At 37.5% G+C, this 25,014-nt stretch overlaps 1 protein-coding gene across 1 annotated transcript in view; it reads left to right on the forward strand.

The window, feature by feature from the left end:
- The window catches only part of LOC114472113 (dolichyl-diphosphooligosaccharide--protein glycosyltransferase subunit STT3B), a 117,923-nt gene that overhangs the window by 85,090 nt on the left and 7,819 nt on the right, over positions 1-25,014 (forward strand). The window contains exons 7-13 of the mRNA XM_028461222.1: positions 3,797-3,943; positions 8,055-8,103; positions 8,656-8,810; positions 12,654-12,865; positions 15,839-16,026; positions 18,199-18,370; positions 19,448-19,621. Coding sequence (XP_028317023.1) covers positions 3,797-3,943; positions 8,055-8,103; positions 8,656-8,810; positions 12,654-12,865; positions 15,839-16,026; positions 18,199-18,370; positions 19,448-19,621 — 1,097 coding nt within the window. The remainder of the gene's footprint in view (positions 1-3,796; positions 3,944-8,054; positions 8,104-8,655; positions 8,811-12,653; positions 12,866-15,838; positions 16,027-18,198; positions 18,371-19,447; positions 19,622-25,014) is intronic.

Raw genomic sequence — 25,014 nt, forward strand, 5'->3', positions numbered from 1 at the left:
AAAAATCAAATTATAGAAATATAAATTAAGTGTTTTGAACAAAGCAAAAAAAAAAAAATGTGTGAATAGATATATACCCATGTTTACAAGAAATTATATTATATTTGTATAATTACAAAGGATTCAGTGAATGCACTGATGAAGCTTGCAGGGTTCAGTGCCTCCAAAAAGGTTAAGAACCACTGATTTAAAGCTTAACTTGGGATGACAGAGAGACCCACTGTCACTGTTGGTTTAGCTTAGCAGGATTGGGAAGATGTCACACCATTATTTTTTACCGGTAGTTGATAAAGGGAAAGAAAAGAAAGCTGTCAGAGGCTTGGTCATTGTTCTGACTACCCATCAGCAACATTCAAAACTCTGTGACAACAGAACAACGGCAGATTCATTGGGACACACACACACTGAGACCTCTGAATCCCAGACTGGTCTGCTTCCAAAAACCATTGACCAAATAAACCTTGTGTCCACATCTGACAAGCAACCGTCCATCCAAAACCGCCACGACAGTCACTTACTTCCCCCTCCAGTCCCGTTGCACAAATACAGGAGTGTAATAACTTGAACATATAGCTGTTATGAATATAGTATGTCATAAGATATTTTAGGGTGTCCCGATGCAACTTTTTTCTTTCCAATAGGATGCAATTATATTGCCACCTTCAGTGTTGACTGATACCAATAATGATTCAATACAATATTAGCACGAATTATACATACTTTTACTCATATTTTGTCGTGTAGAATGTTAGAAATTGCTTGATCAAGTGATATTACTCGGAGAACAATAGTCAGCAACAGTAGGTCCTAGAAAAACTCACCCATTAACTTATATTAGCCAGGATTAACCAATGGGTCACAGAAAATGTAACCTTAAAGAACAGAGTATTCTACAATTAAATAAAATACGTTGGAAAAAATTAATTAAAAGACTGAAAAACAATGCAGATGTAATCCAATACTTTTTTATTTTTATTTTTGCTGATTTTGACCAATATCAATATTGGATCGGGAACCTTTAGTAACCGTGCCAATAGCAGCTTTATTTTAAAATTCTGACTAGAGGAAGACACATATCCAAAGATGTCAGCTGGAACCTCAGGTGACTGTTTTTGTAGTTGTTGCAATAATGTATCAGTGTGTACCTGGTTTAGTTTGCCATTACACAGACCACAACAAACCGCAAAACAAGCTTCTCGACATGTGCTGATTGGCTCCTAACAGTGTGAATGGGGGTAGAAACGTTATCACCGTCTGCAGCCTGTATAGGATGTTAACTGCACAAGCCTTTTCTCTTTTTTTTAAACGTACTATATGACAACCTCTGTAATGCTTCTGTAGTACTGTCACCAGGCTCCACTGGGCTGTAAATGAAGTGCACACCCAAGGTTATAAAGGCTATAGCGACACTGTGCTTCCAGCTGATTCTTTTTCAGAACATTCTTCTGCAACCTCTGCAAAACGCTGCTCAAAAACTGACTTGTTCAAAAACTAAGCCGGTCTACAACTCAGTTTTCTGTCTTTGGTTATCTGGGGTTTTTAAACTTCAGACTAAAGCTGCTTATTCAATTCTTCTTCGTGAGTTGAAAGTCTTGCACAAACATACTCAACCACTGGCAACGTTATTTGGTGGACTTTTATAAAGTAGATGTTATCTACGTGTCAATTGTGATCTGGGTCACAGGATGATAAAGCCTATCTAAGCAAAGTCAAGGATAAGTACACATTGGTCTATCTCAAGGCTGACACAGACCTGTAGTAAATGTTTTTGCTGAGAACCATGAGACCAGCACGGTAGTTTTTGTACATTTGGATGAATTTTTTCTTTTTCTTTTTTCCTGTGTGTACAGGATAATTGTAATAATTTTTTGAACTTCTTTGTGACCAAAGTGCAAAACATTAGGGCCAGTATCAGTCCTCCCTTGGATTGCTTATGCACTGCATCAGCCCCTGTGTGCTCATAGTCCTCCTTCACTCCTCTCAGCCTACAGGATGTTCAGGTTTTAGTGGGCAAGATAAAACCCACATCGAGCCCTGTGGACACTACTCCCCTGTTCTTAAATGTTTTTGATGTTGTCGGTCCTTGGGTGGTAAAATTGATAAATTTTTCACTTCAATCTGGCTCGGTTCCCAGCTTCTTCAAACATGCTGTGGTGAATCCCATTCTTAAAAAGCCTAATCTTGTTCCAGTGGAGCCTAAAAATTACCGGCCCATATCAAAACTTCCCTTCATGTTAAAAATCAAGAAAAAAGTGGTGACTAAACAGAAAACCTCATTTTTGAAATAAAATGATTTTTATGATAAATATCGATCTTGCTTTAGGTCAAACTACTCCACTGAAATTGCTCTTGTGAAAGTTTCCAGTGGCGTGATGATGGACGCTGACTCTGGTTTCTACCCAGTTTTGGTTTTACTCGATTTGACATCTGCCTTTGATACTGATTGATTGACTCAAATCTTAGATGGGGTTTTCTGGTGCTGTTCTTAAACAGAAGAACTTTTAATGTTGCCATCAACAATATAATGTCTAATTTGTCCAACTAGTCATGTGGAGTTGCCTAGGGCTCTGTTCTGGGGCCTATTTTGTTTTTGTTGTACCTGATGCCTTTTGGTCAGTTCTATGCAGATGATATTCAGTTTTAGTGCTCTTTCAATGACTTGGAGTTTCACTTCATATGAGTTTTTGGAATGTGTATCTTGCATCAAAAACTGGTTGTCATTGAATTACCTTCAGATAAATTCTAACAAAACGGAAACTCTGGTCATCGTTCCTGATAAAAAGAGAAGAAACCTTGGGGTTGTTTGATCAGTCAATATCTTTGGAGGGTCACTGTCGTGAACTGACCAAAAACTGTTTTATCACCTGAGAAATATCTTTAAAGTGAGGAATTCGTCATCAAAATCTGATCTCAAAATGATCATCCACCATCTCCTCTCGCATTGATTATTGTAATTCTGTTTTCACTTGTTTCAACAAGTCAACTCGAAACAGACTTCAGATCGTACAAAATGCTGCTACCAGACTTTTGACTGGTGCACCCAGAATAGCCCACATTACCCCCATTCTATCAAGTCTTCATTGGCTTCCAGTCAAATTTTGCATGAAGTTTAAAATTTTAGTTCTGACTTTCCGTGCAATGCATGGTCAGGCCCCTCAGTATATTGCTGATCTGTTGTGTCCCTACACTTCAGAATGCAGCCTTCAGTCTTAGGCCAGGGTTTCCTAAAGATACCTAAAACTCATTTTAAAACCCAGGAAGACCTGGCGTTCCAGGCTGTAGCCCCCAGACTCTGGAATGACTTGAACCAGTCCCTCCGTGAGCTTGACTGTGAGGACTCTTAAAAGGCATTTGAAGACTTCGCTTTTCAGAAAAGCTTTCGGTTAATGGATTTTTAACTTTTGTTATTCTTTTCTGTTGTGGCTCTTGTTGTTTTAAATCATTTATATGATGTTACTCCTGTTGTTTTAAATTCACCTTTGTTTTGTACAGCACTTTGTGATTTTTATCTGTGAAAAGTGCTTCATAAATAAAAATGTACTTACTTACATTCCATTTACATGTTCAAGTCTAAAATGACTGGCCCCAAAAGCAGAAAGACTGATAGGAAAATGTGATTGATTGTATTGTGCTGAACTGCATGTGTTTCTCCTGACGCTGTTATTGTTTTAGCTGCTTGAGTTTGTTTTGTATCCCCACAGGACGTGGCACCAATCAGAGCCTCCGCAAACATTCGCCAGTGTCCTCCGTGTCTTTGTTTCAGTCTCCCTATTTAACTGTGTTTTATCCTCCTTAGGTGTTTTTGCTCTACTGCAGGCATACGCCTTCCTGCAGTACCTGAAGGACAGGCTGACCAGACAGGAGTTTCAGACGCTTTTCTTCCTCGGAGTCTCCCTCGCTGCCGGTGCGGTCTTTCTCACAGTGATCTATCTCACTTACACGGGTAAGGCTCACACGCACACACACACGGACAATGGAGGATTTTAAAATGCAATCAAAACGGCTGAATTAAAACATTGTTCGATGCTATAGATCAGGGGTGCCCAAATTATTTTCATTGAAGGGCCAAAAATTAATCGCGGTGAAGGGCCGCAGGCCAAAACTAAACATCCGTTTTGCAGTGCATGAAATTAAATGTGCCAATAACATAACTGTGCAAAATAAACACTAAAAGTAGTCAAAAAATCTGAACACTTTTTTATTGTGTTTCATGGCATTAAATTATGAAATATCTTCAAAGACATTTAGTACAATATAAATTCAACAAAATGGGACACGACATACCCCGCCTGTACGATCAAAACACTATTTTACCTGCCTTGAACAATCCTTTAAAACTCGAGAAAAATAATGTAATTGGACATCAGCTTTAAATATTTTAAAAATTATAAATTACTGTACTGTATTATATAAATTTAAAAACTTCCATTTTAGGTGTAGATTCGCCTGAGTCGTCCTAGGAGTACCCCTCCCCCGCGTCTCGAGCAGACGCAGCACAGCTTTTTTTGCAAAACATAGCTTCATAATGATGTATGCGATTTCATAGCAACATACAGCTTCATAATGTAACACAACTGTCCTTAGCCAAACATCCGGCTCCAAAATGTAACTATTTATGTCGCTTTTAACAAAGAATAAATTATTAATCAAACGTTTAGCTGTTACCCTTTATGATAAAAAAGTTTTTGTATTTTATGTTATATTTATGATTTAATTGCAACATAGTTTGATTATATATTACTGAATTGCAAAATGTAGCTTCAAAATTACATGTATTTATTCATTTACTTATGACAAGAAGGTTAAATATTACCAAGCAGACACATCTTCTAAAAGCCACTGATCTCTCTCAGGTTTGTCTTCAAAGTCACTTTCCGGATCAGAAGCAGGATCAAATTCGTACGACATCCTACGTGACCATTGTTCACACAGTGATAGTGTAGCTCCTTTCCAATAGTCAAATTAAAATGCTCCGAAGATTGATTGTAGTTTTAATGCGTGTGGAGGAGATGCAGTAGTGTTGTGATGACGCCACAGACAGCGTGCTGAACGGGCATGTCAGAATGGGTAGGAGCTTCTTAAAGAGACAGAGGCCTATTTCAAGGTGTTTGATACAGTCATGATGCGAGAGCAAATTTTTTCAAGACAGTATTTTAATTTACTGTATTTACAGACCAGTATAAGGTTGCATCATCATTGTAGTGTGCTATAGAATAGTACTATGTGATTGAAAAAAGCACAATACCCCCCCTTTAAAATATAAAAATAATCATTTAAAATATGGGCAGCAGGCCAAAATGAATCGCTTGGGCCCCAAATTACACAGCCCTGCTATAGATAGATCATGTGTCAACAAGCTGTGATTGTAAGTCTGACATAAAAAAAATAGAAAAGTTATTGATAAAATATTAATTTCTTTAGTGAAAGAGAACAAAGAGGTCGGACAAAGTTTAAAACAATTTAAATTGGTGCTTAACTGATAGATTTAAAGTTAACAGAAGAGTTTTCTCTTCCAGTCACAATGATTTGTGTGTGAGTCAGGTCCACTCGGACATTCGCATACAGTTGTTGCTCAGAATAATCAGAAAAAAATGTGTTAAAATATGTTTTTAATACTGATCTGCTAAATGTTGATAGGAATGAAACGTATCACGTTGTGGCCCAGAATAGCAGTAACGCATTATCAGAATGCACAGAAACGGCAAGAATCAGAGCTCAGCCAACAGACAGTACAATGACTAAAATCAGCAGATTAACAGATTGTGTTCATACACACATTGAGTTTATTTAGTTTATGTTTGAGTTCCTGAATGTGCTTTTTAGATCTCCGCTCATTCTCGTTCACATTCACACACTGATAATGACTGAGCTGCCAATTCATAGCACCAGCTACACGTAGGTACATATATAGTCTTACCCGGGGATTGAATCTCTGACCTTCCCATCAAACAGCTCCCCCACTGTTTAACTGCCTGCCTGAGTAGAAGCTAATTCAGTCAACTGGAAACTGTCCACACGCCTCCGTCTTTGAAAAGTCTACACCATGAAACTCTGCAACTTCAACAGAACTTTGGCTTTTCTTGAAATCTGGGTTCAAATGTGAGCCACCCATTCCTTCTCTCTGTGTGTGCTTTCTATCTGACACCTTCTCTGAAATAAGCTACATAGAAAGCATTTAGTCTCTGATAAATGTAGCTTATTGATTAAAGCATCATGGTAATTAGGTGCATCACTCGCTAGGTTATTAAAGGCGGCCTGTAGTGAGCTTTAATTGCAAGCTCTATCAAAATATCATCTATATCGCTAGAAATGTAGTGTGCTAACTTTCTTTAAAAGTCATTGTATTCCAGGCAGTAGGAAAAGAAACGTGCTTGTCCATGACACGTTTTGCCTGCCATTTTGTTTGCCTTAAACGCTTTTTTTTTGTAATGACGTTGGACCTTTGCAGTTGGGGCTGCCGGTAGCTCCGCAACGGGTACTTCTCTCGCGGATTTTCCTCCTTCAGCCTCTCTCCTAATCACTTGTTTTGCTCAAGATAGATAGATAGATAGATGGTATTATTGTCATTGATACATACATACCAAAGGCACATCCAAGAACGAAATTTTTCCCACAAGGCTTGGCTTTAGGTTCTAAAAAAAAGTATAAAAACACAGTAATACGGTATAAAAACACACATTTAAATGATAAATTATAGATTATTGCACAGCTTGATCTCCATCAGCTGACTTCTGGCTGTGGCTGTCTCAATACACAAGAGCTCACAATAACAGCTTCATTAACATCCAACACACATCCTTGTGTTGTCAGTAGCAATAAATAAAACAATAGTAGTGAAAATGGGGCGAAAGGCCCCAGAAACACCTAAATAAAGAGGAAATGTAACAACCATTGACCTATTTTAATGTAACATCAAGCGAACATTGCTGCTTCCCATAAATTGTAATTTCAGGTTTAAAATCAATCAAAAAAGTTCTTTAAATGTATTTATTCAAAGAAATGTGCACATATTTTGTTTTTTGATAGCACATTTTATGTTGTATACAAGACTAGTACAGAAAACCTTTAAAGAGCAAAGGAAGACACCATAGCAGCTATACGTTGTTGGGAGCATCCTAAAATATAACGCGCGCACGTGTGTGTGTGTGTGTGTGTTTGTGGTTTATGAGCCCCAAGGAAACAGTTCAGAGCTGGAAATGCATTCCACATCAAAGCTCCACTGAAATAACACATTTGTATGCACACGGAAAACAGCCTAAACGCTCTTATTTGCTGCGTAAATAGTTTCAGTTGCATTTATAAACAAGTCAATTTCAGTAATTACGCATCGTCAATTGAATACATTGACACTCTCCACTGAGGCTTTTCTGGGTTTTAAACTAGAGCCGAGCGTAAAGTATAGTTGTTCTTTTAACAGCCCTAGCTGCACAAATTGTTTTTTTTTTAGATATCAGACTCTGAGGTTTTTTGGTATGAGGTGTTTTTTTGAAGTGTATTTCTCAGGTTGGTAATTTTGATGCAGAGGGGACAAACCTGCGTTTTATTATGCTTTATTAAGCTCTATGCAGCTTTATAGTAAATTCTATGTATTTTACTTTTTTGTTTTGTTTTTTAAATGGTTGTTGCTAGCTTCGCTAAAGAATCTGTTCTTTAGTAATTATGAACCGTTCCTAAAAACCAAAGACAGTTTCCAGTTGACTATAATGCCTCCCACTCAGACACGTTCAGTTATTTAATTTTTAGTTTGTTACATCGCAGCAGGATGAAGTATGAACTCGTATTTCCATCCTAAAGAAATTAGGATTATTAATATTATGAGCACAGCTGTAACTGCATTAACCAATCACACTACAGGAAAACATTTTTACCAGCCATTAATCTGGAAAGTGAAACCTAAAAACCCTTTCCATGCTTTTCCCGTGACTAACAGTCCTAATTTTCATCAAATTACCACAAAGACGTGAACTCGCTGAACATCCACCAACGCTCGTGTTAATCAAAGACTCCAGCATTCCTTCATTGATTTTTTTTTTTTTTTCCTTCTCTCTCTCCAGGATACATTGCTCCATGGAGTGGTCGGTTCTACTCCCTGTGGGACACTGGGTAAGCTTTGCTGACGCTCACACTCTTCATTGATGAAACGTGTGTGTTTTCTGCTTTAAACCATCCTGTACCATCCCAGAAGGCAAAGCAGAACAGCACCGATTGTTGAACTGCATCAAACACTCGGTGTTCCTCAAACAAACTGCACTGTTTGATTTTTCACCCCCCATTCTGCTCTGCAGACTGAAGCACTACTTTCCCCCCACCCAACACTTTAAAGGCAGATACTAATTCCTTAATGTGCCGGGGGGTGGTGGGGGGGTCTTTCTCTTTCCCAGCTGTAATCACAAAGGAGTCAAAATGCCGATTTTTCAGCACTGTGTAGCTGTGGAAAGACTGGTACTGAACAAAGAGAATGCAGATCAGAAACCAGCCATGACAACCATCATTATTCATGTAGAGATCTAAATTTGTTCATTTCCTCACCAGCACGAGGAGCAGCAAAATCAGTTTTTTCCCCTCCTACCATAGGGGTTAATCAGGAGGATCTATTGTATAAAATGTCTACACATGAGTTCCATTGGCCTGTGTCCTCCCTCTCTTTCATCACAGCTACGCAAAGATTCACATCCCCATCATCGCGTCGGTGTCGGAGCACCAGCCCACCACCTGGGTTTCTTTCTTTTTCGACCTTCACATCCTGGTCTGCACGTTCCCTGCAGGCCTTTGGTTCTGCATCAAGAATGTCAACGACGAGCGTGTGTTCGGTAGGACATCTTATCCATCACATTCAGATACTTCTTACTGCTATAGTGTGTTTAAACATACTGGGGATTTGCTTTGGTGATAATTGATATAGAACGGGTGCACACACTTTCTAGGCTTTTAATATTAGATTTTAATATTTACACTGTTACAATTATTATTAATACTATCACAATTATTAATTATTTTTTCAATATTTGTATAATACATTTTTATAGCGCATTTCATACACAAGACGATTCAATGTGTTTTACATGATTAAAAAGTGACACAGAAAACATTTCACTGTTTAAAAAATCAATAAAAACATTGAATCTGCAGTAAAAAAAAACATTAAAAATGTTTGCATGTGATGACTTCAGCTTTGTTGGCATTTTGTTCCACTTCTTTGTATTAAAATACAAAAACATTTTTGAAATAGTAACACTTAAAAGCTGAGTTTGATTAAAATATATTTTGAAAAATACTTTGAAAATACAAAGCTCCAAACACAGCTGCTCACTTCATAAAGACCCACAATAACAAGCACATTTAGAGGTGCCAGTCAGTAGCACACAGAGCGTTTCAGTATTTGTAGCTCATTTTGTTCTTTAGAAGATCTAATAAATGTACCTGGTCGGCCAGTGTGAGCAGTTGTGTGACCGTCATTTGGGGCTGGAGGAGGCTCCTCTTTTACTTACCGACCAGTAGATTGCGATCGATGTATTGTGCACCCGACTTAGAATGTAGTGTTGCAGCCTTAAAGAGTAGTTTATTCACAGTATGCAACATCTTAACAAGACATCAGTATCAGTTGATAATCGTCTTGAAATTAAATATTGACTTTGGAAAGTCGATGAATAGCTGAAATAATGGCACTATTGAAAAAAACACTTCCTCCCAGACATTAAGAGTTTTTTTAACTTGTAATAAAAATGTTGTGGTTGCGGAGTTTTCTTTACAAGCACTTTCCCCATCATTTATACTTGTTGGAGTGGACTGTATTTTAACATGTAATTTAAAGTTAGAAGTCTAGTTTTTGTATAAGTAATTTTAATATTGTGTCCTTGAAGTGATTTGTTGTATTTTTGCTGTTTTTTATAGTTGAATAGGTACCATAGTTGCATTTATTGCATTTACTTATTGAACTTTACAGGATATCTTTGCAAAAGGTGAAAGAAAGTGAACTTTAAATTGGCAGCAGAGCTCACTTTCTACCTTCTGCAACAGCAGAGAGAAAGGTTTCTCGTTCTAGGAATTATTCAGAAAAGTTAGTATTCAAAAAGCCTCTTTTTCTCTAATTAATCTTTCAGGTACTGAATAAAGTTTCAGCACTTTGGTGTATTTTGGTGCTGGTAATGGCTTTCATCCAACAAATTAAAAGCCATTTGCATGCTGCGCATCAGCAGCCACCCCGTTATCATGCATCCCTTGTGATGCTATATTTTACAAAAACCAGCAATGTTAGCAGTGCAATCAGAGCACCTCCTGAGATTCCGTCCATCTGCTCCACTGTTTTGGTGGCGTCGTAGATGCTTCTGCAGTCATCAGAGCGGACAGAGTGTAATTCAGTGGGAAGATGATTTAGCAGAGAGCGTTATTGTCCAAACTTTGGATGGCCTCCAATATTGTCTGTGAAATAAAATGAATGGCACTTTTGCTGTCGGAGACGCATCATTACAATTTTTTCAACTCGTTAGATACGTGTCACTTTAACAAGAGTTGATTGTTTGATTGCCATTTGTTCTGTTGTTCAATAATTTATTTAGTTCATGATTTCCATATAAAGTATGGGATAAATGAGCCAGAGAAATTGTTTAATTAAGGTTTAAGTTTGTTTCTGTAGTTTGAAAAGTGCTCATATCATCAGTGCGGAATCTTCTTGTTTGCTTAAAATGATGATGATGATGATAACAACTAGAATATTGGCATTTCCTGAAGAAAAGCAAGTGAGGGTGCAGGTGCTGGCAGTTGCACTGCATTAGCTTAGCCTAGTGTTAGCACTAACCTAGCCTTAGCCTAGCCTAACTATAGCATTAACCTAGCATTAATGTAGCATTAGCTCAGCTGTAGCATTAACTTAACTATAGCATTAACCTAGCATTAGCACTAACTTAGCATTAGCCCAGCATTAGCACTCACCTAGCAATAGCATAAACCTAGCATTAGCACTAACCTGGCATTAGCTTAGCATTAACCTAACAGTAGCTGAACATTAGCAATAAGGTTGAAAAAGCTGAAATTTCCAATAGAAATTAATGGGAAAGAAAATATTTAATAAGTGAAAAAGGTTAAAAGTTACAAATTATAAAAGTACAAGCATAAATCTCAGGAACTTTCTGAATATTTTGATAGCTTATTTGTCAATATTGGACAACCTGGAGGTTGGAGTTGAAGCTTCTTTTGACGGGAGTTCCCAGCAGACCCTCACAATACGTTTGGGTCTGCTAGGTCTAACGGGCATCTTCCACCTGCCATCGGAGCCAACTCACAGGTGGTGATCAGTTGACAGCTCCGCCCCTCTCTTTACCCGAGTGTCCAAGACATGTCGATGACACAACTACGAAGTCGATCATCGAACTGCGGCCTAGGGTGTCCTTGCAGTATTTCCTGTTTGATCTCTGCTGAGCTAATGCAGATTAATTATACAGAGTTACTGAGGGTGCATTCACACCGGAAAAATCTTGGAGCGTTTTTAACCGCCTGGAGAAGCTGCCTTGTTTAAAACGGTGTGAGCATACAAACAAAGTCTAGGCAAGGCATGAAAAAATTATTTGTATAGCGCAATTCAATATGCTTAGTTCAACAGAAAACATTAAACGGTTAAAAAAAAAGTCTATTCAGTTAGAACAATAAAATCAGCTAGAGTCCATCAGGACAGCGAATTCTAAAGCGATTGTTTTGTCAGGTTTCTGTGGGTTTGCAGTCGACTTCAAAGCTCTGACAGAGAACTGACTGACAAGTATAGTAAAAACAATAAAAGAAATATTAAAAACTGCTCATATGCAGACAGAACAAGGTGAATAAGGGCACGCATGTGTGGATGTTTGATGTTTGGATGTTTGAAAATGATGAAAGTACACAAAAAAACAAGAAAAACAAATTTAAAAAAAATTACTTGGCAAACCAACAGTACTAACAAACAAGCAAAATGACAGCACATACATCTATCCATTCATCCATCCATTTTCAGATCTGCTTGTTCCTGTTTTTCAGCAAACAACAAAAATACACAATATGACTCCAAAAACATACATTTTACAGTAAAAATACACAAAAGGACAACAGAAATGCACAAAATGTAATAACCAGCAAGACAGCAACAAACGTACAGAGAAGGACAAAAAAACACACAATTACTTAAAAATGTGTTCTTTCCTGTTAACGTTCAGATTGGTTATTTTAAATGCTGACATGAATCTTGATAATGTGGCCCTTAGATCAAACACATTTTTGTGGCCCCCGCTGTGATAGAAGTTGCCCACCCTGTCACTTTGGAGCAGATCAGATTAAGTTGTGCTGTAAATGCAAACTGAGCCAAGTCAAGGTGATAAAGTTATCAGCTGTTCTCCACCCTTTGGTTCTGATTCCAGGACAATCCCAGTGAGAAAGCAGCTTAAACTACTGAATCCCTCGTCTTCATGTCTTTATCACTCTTAAACGCTCTCGCCCACTCATCTCTTCCTCTCCCCATTTTATTCACGTTGTTGTTCTCTTTGTTCCTTCGTCTTTACCTCCCTCCGACACTCTCGCCTACTTATTTCTTCTCTGTCCTTGTTTGACCTCTCTCTGCTTTGTTCTCTGCTGCCCCCCCACACCCACGCACCCACCTCACCCACTGCCCTCTTTATCTCTCTGCTTCCCAGTGGCCTTGTACGCCATCAGTGCCGTCTATTTTGCCGGTGTGATGGTGCGGCTGATGCTGACTCTCACTCCGGTGGTGTGCATGCTCTCAGCGGTGGCGTTCTCCAGCGTCTTTGAGCATTACATGGGCGATGACACCAAGAGGGAGAAACCTCCTGCTGAAGACAGCAGCGACGAGGATGACAAGAGGAATTCTGGGAATCTGTATGACAAGGTAACGATAGAGAAGGTTAAAGTGATCAAATGTCTTTTGTTTTTTTGTTTTTTTTATTTCATGACAGCCTGAAGACCACAAATCCAACATGTAATCCCACATCCAACCACCCCCTTTACATGTGTGTCTAAACCGGATACATATCAGCTTTTCTTAGCTATAGTCATGTGATGTTCGTTCTGTCTAATACCTGAGACGGATTTGACAGTTTCACAGAGAGGCAGTACATGGTGGAATCAAATTTAAACAATGGACAGCACAAGCAGAGTAGACTGTGTGGAGGAGCTTTGTCAGCTCTGACTACATTAGAGATGATACACACACACACATGCATGCACAACAGCCATCAGTACTTTCGTAATTGCAACATACTGCAGTTTCAGAGCTGTATATGCTAAATGCTAACACTGACTTCCAGTGGATGTTGCTTAGTGTAACATGATATTTCCATTTAGCCTTAATGTTGATGATAAAAGCAAGAACACGCCCTGAATAAAACAATCTTGGAAATATTTTAATATTAAGTAAAAAAAAAAAATTAAGCATTAAAATGCTTAATTTAACGTTAAGATGGATGTTAAATTAACATCCATTAACGTGCAACCTACAACGCACTTTTTATAGGATGACCATATGTGGGTTGACGCTTGAAGAGGTACAGGCAGGACGCCTATGGAGTTAACATCATAATAATCATTACACAAACTTCTCTCAAACATGTCTCGATACTGTATAGCAACTATTTGTTAGAAGACTTTCTTGTTTTTCCTTATTTACGTTTCCTCAGGACCCCAAACTTAACCAGAAAAGGATGCCGCAAGTAAACTAAAGCTGATTTTTCTCATCCCATGAAGCACTCAGTGCTATAAAGGGATAATCTCACTGAGGATTAACTAAAGCTTATGTCTCCTAACCCTAAACTGGTTCTCCCATGACCCTTTCAATCAGCCACCGAGCATCGTATTGTTGGGTCACAGATTCTGTCGCAACATCTCTTTATGAGACAGTGGCTGGGTCTGTGTTCTGATGGCTGAAGTTGCCTTTACTTTGCAGGCTTCGGAGCCACCGAGGCTACAATTTATTACAGGTTGCCTTTAATATAAAAAATCTAATTATGTATATATATATATATACAGTATAGGCATTCAGTAGATTTTGAACTCTGTCGTCTCCTATATTCTGAGCACAGACAGCTAGATTTGCTGCATTAACAGCGGACTGACTGCCGTTACTTCCTTGTGTCTTAAAATGGGTTCATATCCATAAGGTTGAATTAAGCCTTCAGGCGGAATGTCTGTTTGCATCTCATGCTCAGATTCACTCACGTCCGAGCATGTAAAGTGAGCGTTTTGAACGTGAATTTCTCCAGAAATCAGACTTTCGAGTGAGAGCGAAGAGTTTCTCTGCTGATGTCGCAGGGATTTCATCAAACCCAATCCTTGGTAGAAGTGCAAATATCAATGTTAATTAAAGATTACCGACAAACTGAGCATCATCCTACACTTCTATTGCTGGATAGCAGCATGTTTTTCTTTCTAGAATAAGATGGTGTTGAAAGCACAAGATGAAAAAAAAAAGATGAAAAAATGTGACATATACACTTTAAGTTCAATAAATTCTTCATTTAAAAAATGTAGACAAAATTTCAGCAAAACATTTAGAGGCTGGAATGTATCGGTTCCTGCCTATATTTGTCAGCTTACCACTCGCCAACAATTTGGGTAAACTGTGATTCAGCTGTGAATCAGTTGTGACTGTCGGACACGGCTGTCACACTTTGTGTCCTCATGCTGCCCTCTAACACTTCTTCTTCTAGATTAAATTACAATTTACTGCAAAGATCTGCTTAAACAAATGGAAAGTGGTCAGGGGGTTATATGTGAAACATGCTGCAATGACACCACACAGCTGTGGAATGAAAATAATCTGTTTCTTTTCCTATTAAAGTCCACCTGTAACTTACAGCAAAGAGAAATCTTCATTCAAATGGTTGATAAGTTTGTATTTGGTAGAAAATGAAGGGGGGAAAACAACTAACCTTTCCCAATGTGATGCTCAGTCAGGTGACTTTGAATATTTTAATAGGTTTATTTTTATATACGCTTTATTCGTACATAAAAATTGCATGACACTCTGATGACTCACCGAGAGTTGCCGATATAGATAGACGTTGTTTCCCTTGAGACCTCGTACTGAGGTGTTTGTGCATCTGAGATCTTCAAAGTGATCCTATTTCCATTTATTAATGCCGCATTTATCCAGTTTCAAATACATCTAGATGTTGAGGGCCAAACTCTGCATCCCTTTATGTAAAAACCAAAATATAGGTAGATCTGCAGTGAAAATTAAGGGATTGAAGTACTGTAAATAACAGTTAATGGCTTTTAAATCACATAAGTTATATCGTGCATTTAAAAAAAATCAGGTTTAGAAGTTTGAACTCACTCGCATGCATCGTTTTGTAGAAATCCTGTATTTGGAACAGAATACCAAAGGTTGAGGTTTGGGCTCCCTGACATGTAGACTGTTTGAATTAGAGATTATATTGTTTATCTTTTTGGTGGAAAGTGACGTATTATCAGCTTAAATCTAAAGTTAAATATTAACCTAATCTTTTGGGGGGTCACAGTACAACTCTGGAATAAACACTTCTAGTCCCTCTTATTTAGGTTTTATGAGCTCTGTTTAACTTCTTGTTAATGGCTGAAAGACAGAAGCCTGTCTCACCCAATCAAAGGCTGCACTTTAAGTTCAGAGGACAGAAGTGGAGGATTGGACAAATCCTCTCCACTGAAGAGCTCTGAGCAACACTTTTTCAAGTCATGTGAAAGAAAATGTATCTATTAAATGGCTTTTCACGCTGTCTACAATGTTTTTTTCCTCGATTAGTAGAGTTATTTATTCGTTTTCAATTATTTTTGTTTGTAGGAAGCCTCAGACTTGAGTCATAGTAGAGTTTGTCTCCCCCTGCAGGCTGGAAAGGTACGCAAACATGTGTCTGAGCAGGAGAAAGCAGAGGAGGGTCTAGGGCCCAACATCAAATCCATCGTCACCATGCTAATGCTGATGCTGCTGATGATGTTTGCCGTCCATTGCACTTGGGTCACCAGCAACGCCTACTCCAGTCCGAGCGTTGTGTTGGCGTCCTACAACCATGACGGGTAAGAGCTGCTGTTGTCTATAATGCAAAAAGAACACTCCATTCAGATCAGCACACGCAGAGGTGAAAGTAATGGATTACAAGTACTCACGTTTAGGTCTGGGCGATATGGACCAAAACTCAAATCTCAATATTTTTTCTCAAAATAGCGATATACTTAAATCTCGATAATTTTATTTCAAATGAAAGAAAATTCTGGGTTAAATTTGCTCATGCAAAATGCCACACAGGAACATTTATAAACAAATGGCTGATAAATATGTGCCACTTTAGTCTGTTTCTCCACTAAGGGACAGCACGTGTGAGTGAGTTCTGTAGTTTGTTTTGATGAATGTCTGGGATAGAACGCAATCCATCTAACTTTGCTTTTTATGCTGTTCTTAAAAGTAGTGAAAGCAGTGTCTCCTAAAACAAGAATAAAAAAAAGAAACAAAATTGTATATTTTTATAATGGCAATATTTACATTCTCTTATATCCCCAAAATAGAAAATGCGATATATCTTGAATTTTGATATATCGCTCAGCTCTACTCACGTTACTGTAATTGCTTTTTTGAGTATATTTCTAAATCAGTCATTTTCCTTGTACTTAGGTTTTAAAATAAGTAAAGTAATTAGTTATATTTCTACAGCAAACGTCACTGAGTAATTTATCATATTTTGTTTTAAAATGATCAACAGACATTGTGAATCTACAAAAATAATAAACAAATAAAATGACCAGACAACAATCAAATGCATCGCATCATAGCCGACCAATCAGGTTATATGTAATGCTCTGCACCAAAACAGCATTGAATGCTGGTTATTTTCTCAGTTTTTGAGTTCATGAATGTAGCGTAACTTGGAGCCTGAGCTTTTTTTTTATTATTTTGAAGTGAATTCATTGGTGGTGTTATATTTTAAATTTATTTTTCTACAGATGCTTTTGTGAAAAATAAATTAAGTTTCAAATTTACAAGATTTGGTCTCTTCCTTTTTAGGTTAATACATGAGATGTTTACTGTATGCAAAGGAACCGTAGCAAGATTTATTACCAAAAATAAACATGGGGGGTGAAAGTAACTAGTAACTTTGCGTACTATTTCATTGAGCTACGTTTTACTAGTATTTTATGTATGACTTACTTGTACTTGTAGTTCAATGTACAATTTCAATCAAGTAACGGTATTTCTATTTGATGATATATCAGTACTTTTTACACCTCTCAGTACATGTGCATAGGCATTCGTGTAGCAGGGGAGGGAGCGTATGCATTTTTCAGAAGCTGTTTATGAACATCCAGGTACGTGTTTGTGAATCCCAGAGCTTTAATTCAGTTGTTCAGTTGATTTTTTTCAGGTCACAGAAAGCATCTGAGAGTTTAGTGTTTCCTGAGCACTGATAAATTCTCCCCACATTCTTTACAGCTGTGATCATTCTTAGGAGGAGATAGTTTTGGTTGAGACCTCAAGGTAGAGGCACTCTCATACATATATTATTGACACTACAGTGATTGTCAGACAATGGGTGAATCAACCTTCTGGGAGCAGCACGGCTGTCACAGTTTGCTTTGAGTTTTTTTTTTTTTCTTTTACTCCCACACAAATAAAGTGACGTAATGTAATTAGCATCCCTGCACTCGACTGCCTTCATGTCTGCTGCTTGAGTTTGAGGTTAATTTAGGATGTGAGCGATTCAAGTGTGAAGTTTGTCTAAACCCGTGCTTTATTATGCAGCGCATGCTCTATTTTCAGCTGTTGTTGCTCTTTTTATTCAAAGCTGAACTATTATTAGCTTCCACATTCATATGCTCGTCAACAGGGTTAACTGTAAACAGGATTAAGGTCAATTATAATTGTAATTGATAACTAATTACAGTCATGATGTAATTATAATTGTTATTGTAATTTTAAAAATCTGTTGCTGTTGTAAACATAATTCAATTGTAATTGAGTTTAGAATAATTTACTTTGTAATTGCCATAGAAATTTTTTAAAAAGAATAGTCAATGGTAATTTAATGCTAAAGTGGGGAACCATACGTAGTTAACAATTATTAAAATATGTTTCATATCAAGCTTTCCAACATTTTACCCTTTAAAAAATATTCAAATTTAGGGGTCTACCGACACAAAAAAGGCTCAGACGCCCCCAACCCTGACTGTCAACGTGGTTGTTCTTCCTATTCCTAGGACACGAAACATCCTGGATGACTTCAGGGAGGCCTACTATTGGCTAAGGCAGAACACGGATGAGCACGCACGCATCATGTCGTGGTGGGACTATGGTTACCAGATAGCCGGCATGGCCAACAGGACTACACTGGTGGATAATAATACCTGGAACAACAGTCATATAGCGCTGGTAAAACATGCACCTTCTACACTCTCTTTCTCGCTCACATTTAGTTCAGCTACATGGCACACACTTTATTTACACAAGCTGTAGTCATGATGTGTTTACACAGTAGCTCATGTCTTGGTATCTGTCGGCATAAATCAAAGTAAACAAACTTTTTTTTTTTTTAATTCCTTGTGGGGGAACTGTTGAGAATTATATCACATGGTTCCACTGCATTGTCTTTGTTTGTACTTACAAACCTCAACCTTCACGGAATCACTGACCATTTATTGGAATCATTAAACACGGGACGTGATGTTAAACTTTGTGCCAAAAGATGGTAGTAACATAAAATTTATCATTTGAGAGTGGCCTGAGCTCCCATAACTGTTTCCCACTTTCTCCTATCTTTGGCTTTGGGCCACTGACTTATTATTCAGATTTGACTAATACTTTTTTTTTTTTTAACTTTTTATTTATGCGCATTTATATATAGACAGGAGTAGACAAACACAATACAGAACGAACATATGAGGTCATGGGATGAAAGTGAATCAAGGCAAATTTAGAATCTTTACATTGCAATGTCACAGAAACAAATTAAACATCTGTCTCATTGGCTAAATAAATAAACCATTTTTTTCCACCGTTTTTTCCCCAATTCTTTTTGGAGTCGTATGGAGTGGGTCATCTGTTCTAGGACATGTAGGTGTTTAACAATATTAACAAAAAGACAATCATAAATATTAAATTTGTTGTGTGTACACAGTATGATCTAAACTCTTCTATGCCTGATTTCATATCTTAATTTGTTCAGTCCATGATCTATAAAACATCTCTTCAGATTTAGAAAACCCTTGTGTGTTCCTCACTTTTGATTTCTGATGTTTTCTCCCTTATTTCTCTCTGAAAGCAATCAAATGTTTTGACCCTGTGCTTTTCATTAATGCTCAAAGACTTTTAGCTGCAGCTTGATTTTCCTTCAGAAAAGTAATAACAGGAATGCCCCACAGATCCCTTTTTAGTTCCTGATTCATGTCATCTGTGTTTAGTTAAATAATCAAACCTGTGAAATGGTATCTCTTTTGGTTTCCTCATCAGGTGGGGAAAGCCATGTCTTCCAATGAGAGCGCTGCCTACCAAATCATGAGGTCACTGGACGTGAACTACGTGTTGATCATCTTCGGAGGTGTAATCGGATACTCTGGCGACGACATAAACAAGTTCCTGTGGATGGTGAGGATAGCAGAAGGAGAGCACCCCAAGGACATCAGGGTGAGTGTAAAACAGCCGCAGTGTAGTAGCATTAGCACTCATAAACTCACACTTCAACAGTGTCATTATTTTAAAGACAACGCACTCACCTTAATTCTTAAAAGTGCTAATAAGTAGCCACAACGAGCCGGAGCTACATAATTCTTCTTTAGATGTCTGAGGTGACACGTGTGTACTAAAGTGGGTTGTAATTAACAGAAACACTGGAGGCTATGAGGGAGAAATCAAGTCCCATGAAGCTGTGCAGAGAGGAAAAAGCTTCACGGCTTCTTTTCCGCACACATCAAGGTCATGTTGTCCCATTGCTGAGACACAATAAAGATATTCCTTCAGGCTATTCCTCTATCAAACCAAATCTCATAAATTCTAATGAGATCTTTGTAGAATAAAAAGCTGTAGCGACAAGCTGAGAAAGTGTCTGCTGCTATTTTGAAGTTTTACTGAAAAAGATGAGCAAGTCGTACAGTGGCAGCTTCATCTGAAGCCGTTAAAGACTTTCTGTATTTTAATGTCTAACAAAGCGTTTGTGTTCTCTTTGTCTGCCGGACACATACTGTGCTAACGCGCACACTCTGTACACACAACTAAATGATGATGAATACATTAGAGCTTAAAAACATCAAAGGTGCCGTGGACAAAAATACAGCAATGGTAAAGTCGACAGATCTGGAGAAACTGATGAAACTTTTAAACTAAAGCGCGCACACACAGCTGATTTTTTTTTTTTGTCTTGGACAAAAAATGTGTTCAAATCCGCTTTGTGTGCAATGTCTGTGTATAGGATTTATTGGACCTGGAGCAGAGTCATCCTGGCCATAGGGCTGGACGATATTGACCAAAACTCATGTCTCGACATATTTTTTCAAAACGGCGATATACGATTTAAATCTTGATAATTTCAATTCAAATGAAGTCTGACCAGGAAGTCAATTCAGGGTTAAATTTGCTGATGCAAAATAACACGCAGGCACATTTATTAACGAGCAGTTGCACAAAATGTGCTACTTTTGGCTTTTTCAAAGGACAGCATGTGTGAGTGTGTTCTGTCGTGACGCTCTCAGAAATCATCTAACTGTGCTTTTTAATGCTGTTCTGAGAAATGGTAAAAGCAGTGACTCTTAAAACAAGTATTAAAACACAGAATAAGCTGTAAAAATATATATACTGTATATATCGATAAAGGCGATATTGTAATTTTCTATACTGGCAAAATAGAAAACTTGATATTTCTTGTATCTCGATATATCGCCCAACCCTACCTGGCCATATTAATTTTTTTAATATTTCAGGACTGCTCAGGATGGATTCATGTTGTAGAATAGCTTGCTGGCCGATAGTAGCAACGCTTAAAGTCACATGACTGGTGAAATGGTAAGAATACATAAATTTAAATAAAATGTGGAGATGAAGACAAACACTTGAACATATCTGATAAAAGGAACCAGGGTTGGTGTTAAGTATCTACTGGTGTCCCTCGGTTCTTGTGATCAACTTTCATTTGTGTTGACGGTTGCCTTTGGTAGCGCTAGATATGACATGAAAACAAGGACATTATTTTTTGTTGTTCCTATCACAAAAGCTGTGTAATGATTTTTGTAGAAGCTTTTAACCGTACATTTTCTAACATCTATTATTTGCCTCACACCAACATCACAGTCAACAGTCAGTCACCAGTTTATTTGAATTCTACTTGGACCGTAACTCTCCAAAAACTAAAGTGAGAAGGCTTTTTACGAGCTGAAACAATGACAGACTGCATGAAAACTTGAGCGGTACCAGAAAACTACAGGTAGAATTCACATGGGATACCAGCTGAAATAAACCCTAAATCAGGGGTGTCAAACTATTTTCGGTTCAGGGGCCAAATAATAATATGAACCAGTTTAAACTCATGTGGGCCGCAGATTTTAGGTAGGTGGGAAAAGAGTTCTTTCCACAATTTGCAGTTAAAAATGACTGCATTCTCGTGATATAAGCATGGGAAAACTGTGAGCCCCTCAAAATATTGTGGAGTTTCACTAAAATTGTGAAGTTGAGATATCTACAACTAAATTATTTGGTAACTTACACAATAATTGAAGTTTACACATTTCTACTGTCTTTTGCCGGCCGAATTGGATGCTCTAAAGGGCCGGATTTGGCCCCCGGACCTTGAATTTGACGCATGTCGTAAACGGTCCTCTCCTCTCTGGGAAATTACATTTTTGAATCATGTTTGATCATTCCTCTCATCTTTGTATCTCTTTTTTCCATAGTTATGCCAACCCAAAGTATGCATCATTGTTTCCTGCATGTTTTAATTTCTCAAATAACTGAATCAATGAGAACATGCAAACCCTCCACAGAAAGACCCGAAGAACTACTACAGCACGTGCGCCTTGAACTTACGACCTTCTAGCTGAGATAAAGCTTCATATGCACAAAGCAACACGCACTGTTACCATAGTTACCACATGATTAGCATAAGTGCAGGATTTGTTTGAACCTAAACACAAAGGTTAGGTTGGAGAGAAGAAACACAAACACTGCAGGCTTATTACAGTAAGTGTGGAACAGAGATTTACATTTAATTGGTAAACGGTGACTGTTGAGTCTGAAATGAGCTGCTAATAAAAATAGAGCATTATGATGCTTTGGAAGCAGTTGTTTGTGTATACTTGAGCTTTTATTGATACACTTTGTTTTTTTGACTGCTTCTTTTTTTAAAAAACTAAAACAAATTAATCCAATGACTTTAAAGTGTCTCCTACTGGCAGATCAGTGAACATATGTGTTTGTATGCACTTTCTCTGCTATTAAACAAACTACTTTATTAGCATCTCATGTTAAATTCTCTTAAATAAGAGAATCTAAATAAAGTGAGTTTTCGGTCCTTTTATGTATTATGTTAATGTTCGGTTAATCATCTTTCATTTCAGTTGTTTTGTGTTTGTTCATATGAATATATTTAGAACTTATATTTTTGACCGAAATAAATTACGGGTAAACAACAAAAAAATTCTGCTATTTGTTCAAATCTGAGAGACAGAGTTGGAGGAGATGTTGGTTTTGATTCAATCAGTTTAATAACAGACTTTTAATTTAAAAAAATAAAAAAAAACAGAAATGAAATCAACAGGAAAAACTGTATTAATCGCTAATAAAAAATATTTTACAACATTATACAGCGCCAAGTAAATTTAACTGTTATAACTAATTAAAAATCATTTGAATCACTAAACTTGCATCTTGCATCATCAACCTCGAAGCGCTGTCTTTGTAACATTGACTTTTCAGATGTGCAAAACGCCCACCTGTGACTACAGTTAGAATTTTGAGCATTAGTGTTTAATAATGTGTACAGTCAGTCACAGTGTGTAAGTGTTTATTGATTAAAACTGTAAAATTAATGTGTTGATGTAGGATTATTGATTAACCAGTGGTTTTTACTGATTGTCTTACTAATAATGGAATAGAAATAAAACATGATTTGTGTTCAAATTAAAAGTACATCAAATTAAAAACTAACCATTAGCTTGATTAGTACAAACAATACCTGATTTAACTGCTTTTTAACAATTAATCTTTAGCAGAGAACATCACATTATAGCATAAAACTGTATAATACAGAATGGAAGTTTATTTATTTAGAGACGATGCAAACATTAAAAGATCACTGTCCATGAGTCAATAGTAGTTTTGTTTTTTTTTTTCATTCAATGAGCTAAACAATACTTTAAGATGTTTAATATGATTCTGAATTAAATGCATCATTTAGAGAAAACATTATCTTCAACTTTTATGGCTATTAAACTTCTTAAAACAAGCTAAACACACTCCTGTTTTAAAATTTTAAAGTCTTCATTGTCTCCCTGTCTTGTTCCGAGTTCACTTTTAAAGTCCTGGTTCTGACCTTTGGAGCCCTACATGGACAGGCTCCTGTGTTCAGAGCTAACCTGATCAAACCCTACAGCTTATCCATATCTTCTAAGGCTCTTATTAAATTAATAGTCTCGACTCGAGTCCAATTAATTCCTAATGCAAATTTAATTCCGAATTAAGCGTGAATCCGAATTAGGTGGCTGGTTTATTCTGATTTTAATTCCGAATTAAATAATTCCTCTTTCTTGTAAGCACTTAATTACTCTTTAAGGTAATTCCGGTCGTTCTGCGCATGCGTGACTTGCCGCGATGACGTGCCAGTGACGACATAGTCCAGGATGGCCACCCGGACTATAGCCAAGACTATTAATAAGAGCTTTTAAAGACGTGGATATAATGAAGAGTGGATGGATTGAAGCATAAACATGCAGACATTCACACGGACCTCAGCAAACGGAACAGGCTTCACCGATGCTGCGGGGCATGAAGCACCAGAGCTTCACTAATGAAGTGCGAATCATTATAAAGTTAATTTTCCACTCAATGTCCTACATAGTTGAGGTAGAGCAGCTTCTGCATTAACCGTTTTGAGTGACCAAAGTACGGACTTCTATCTCTTTCCTTCACTGCTCTATCTCCTCCTGCTCCGCGGAGCAAAGCAAAACCGTGTGTTATTGTCGAACTGCTGCTTCCAAACTACAATCAAAATAAATAAATCTTGAATCATAAATAAATAAATAAATCTATGTTGTAGCCAAAAAGAAAAGGTTTGTTGTGTGTTTTTCCCGATAGACGTGATATGTCACATTCCCCCCTATCCAATCAGAGCCCTTCCCAACTCCCAGACCTAAAGCGGAATTCAATAAAGCTGAATAAACCGGTTTTCCATCTAAACCTCAATTCGGAATTACTATTTCCATGTAAACACGAAGCAGAACACTTTAATTCGGAATAACTAATTCCGAATTAAAAAAACATAATGTAAGGTTGGCCACTCTCATAACAAAGTTCTTGCAGGTGTCCTGACTGGGAAAACCTTATTCCATTCCCCTCTGTTATGTGATTAGCCAATAGCAGCCTTTCTGATCAGCTTTCCTTTTTATTCTATAAAAAATCTGTGCTATTTCTGTGTGTTTGCTACTTCTTCTTTTCCATGAGAGAGACTTCTTCTAGTGGACTGGTTTTGTTCATACCAGAGTTCTGAAATAAAGACCACAAACGATCTTTTGGTCCATTTTGACTTTATTTCATCAGACATATAGTGTATGCTCATGGAATTAAAGCTCTCATCTAAGCGTTAAAATGAAAAATAGTGTGTAATAGTGTGAGGCCTTTTTGTGTCATGTTGGGACATTAATTTTAAAGGTCCTATATCATGAGATTTTTCACCTCCATTTGTTCTAGGAACCCCAACAACATAGGGGAAAAAACAGTTGATTTAGCATGATATAGGCCCTTTAAATAAAGACTAAGAGGGAATACAAAGATGGATTTTTCCATTTCAGAATTTGATTTCAGCGATCATGGAAAAT

Source organism: Gouania willdenowi, chromosome 11, assembly GCF_900634775.1.
Source record: "Gouania willdenowi chromosome 11, fGouWil2.1, whole genome shotgun sequence".
Classification (NCBI taxonomy): Eukaryota; Metazoa; Chordata; class Actinopteri; order Blenniiformes; family Gobiesocidae; genus Gouania; species Gouania willdenowi.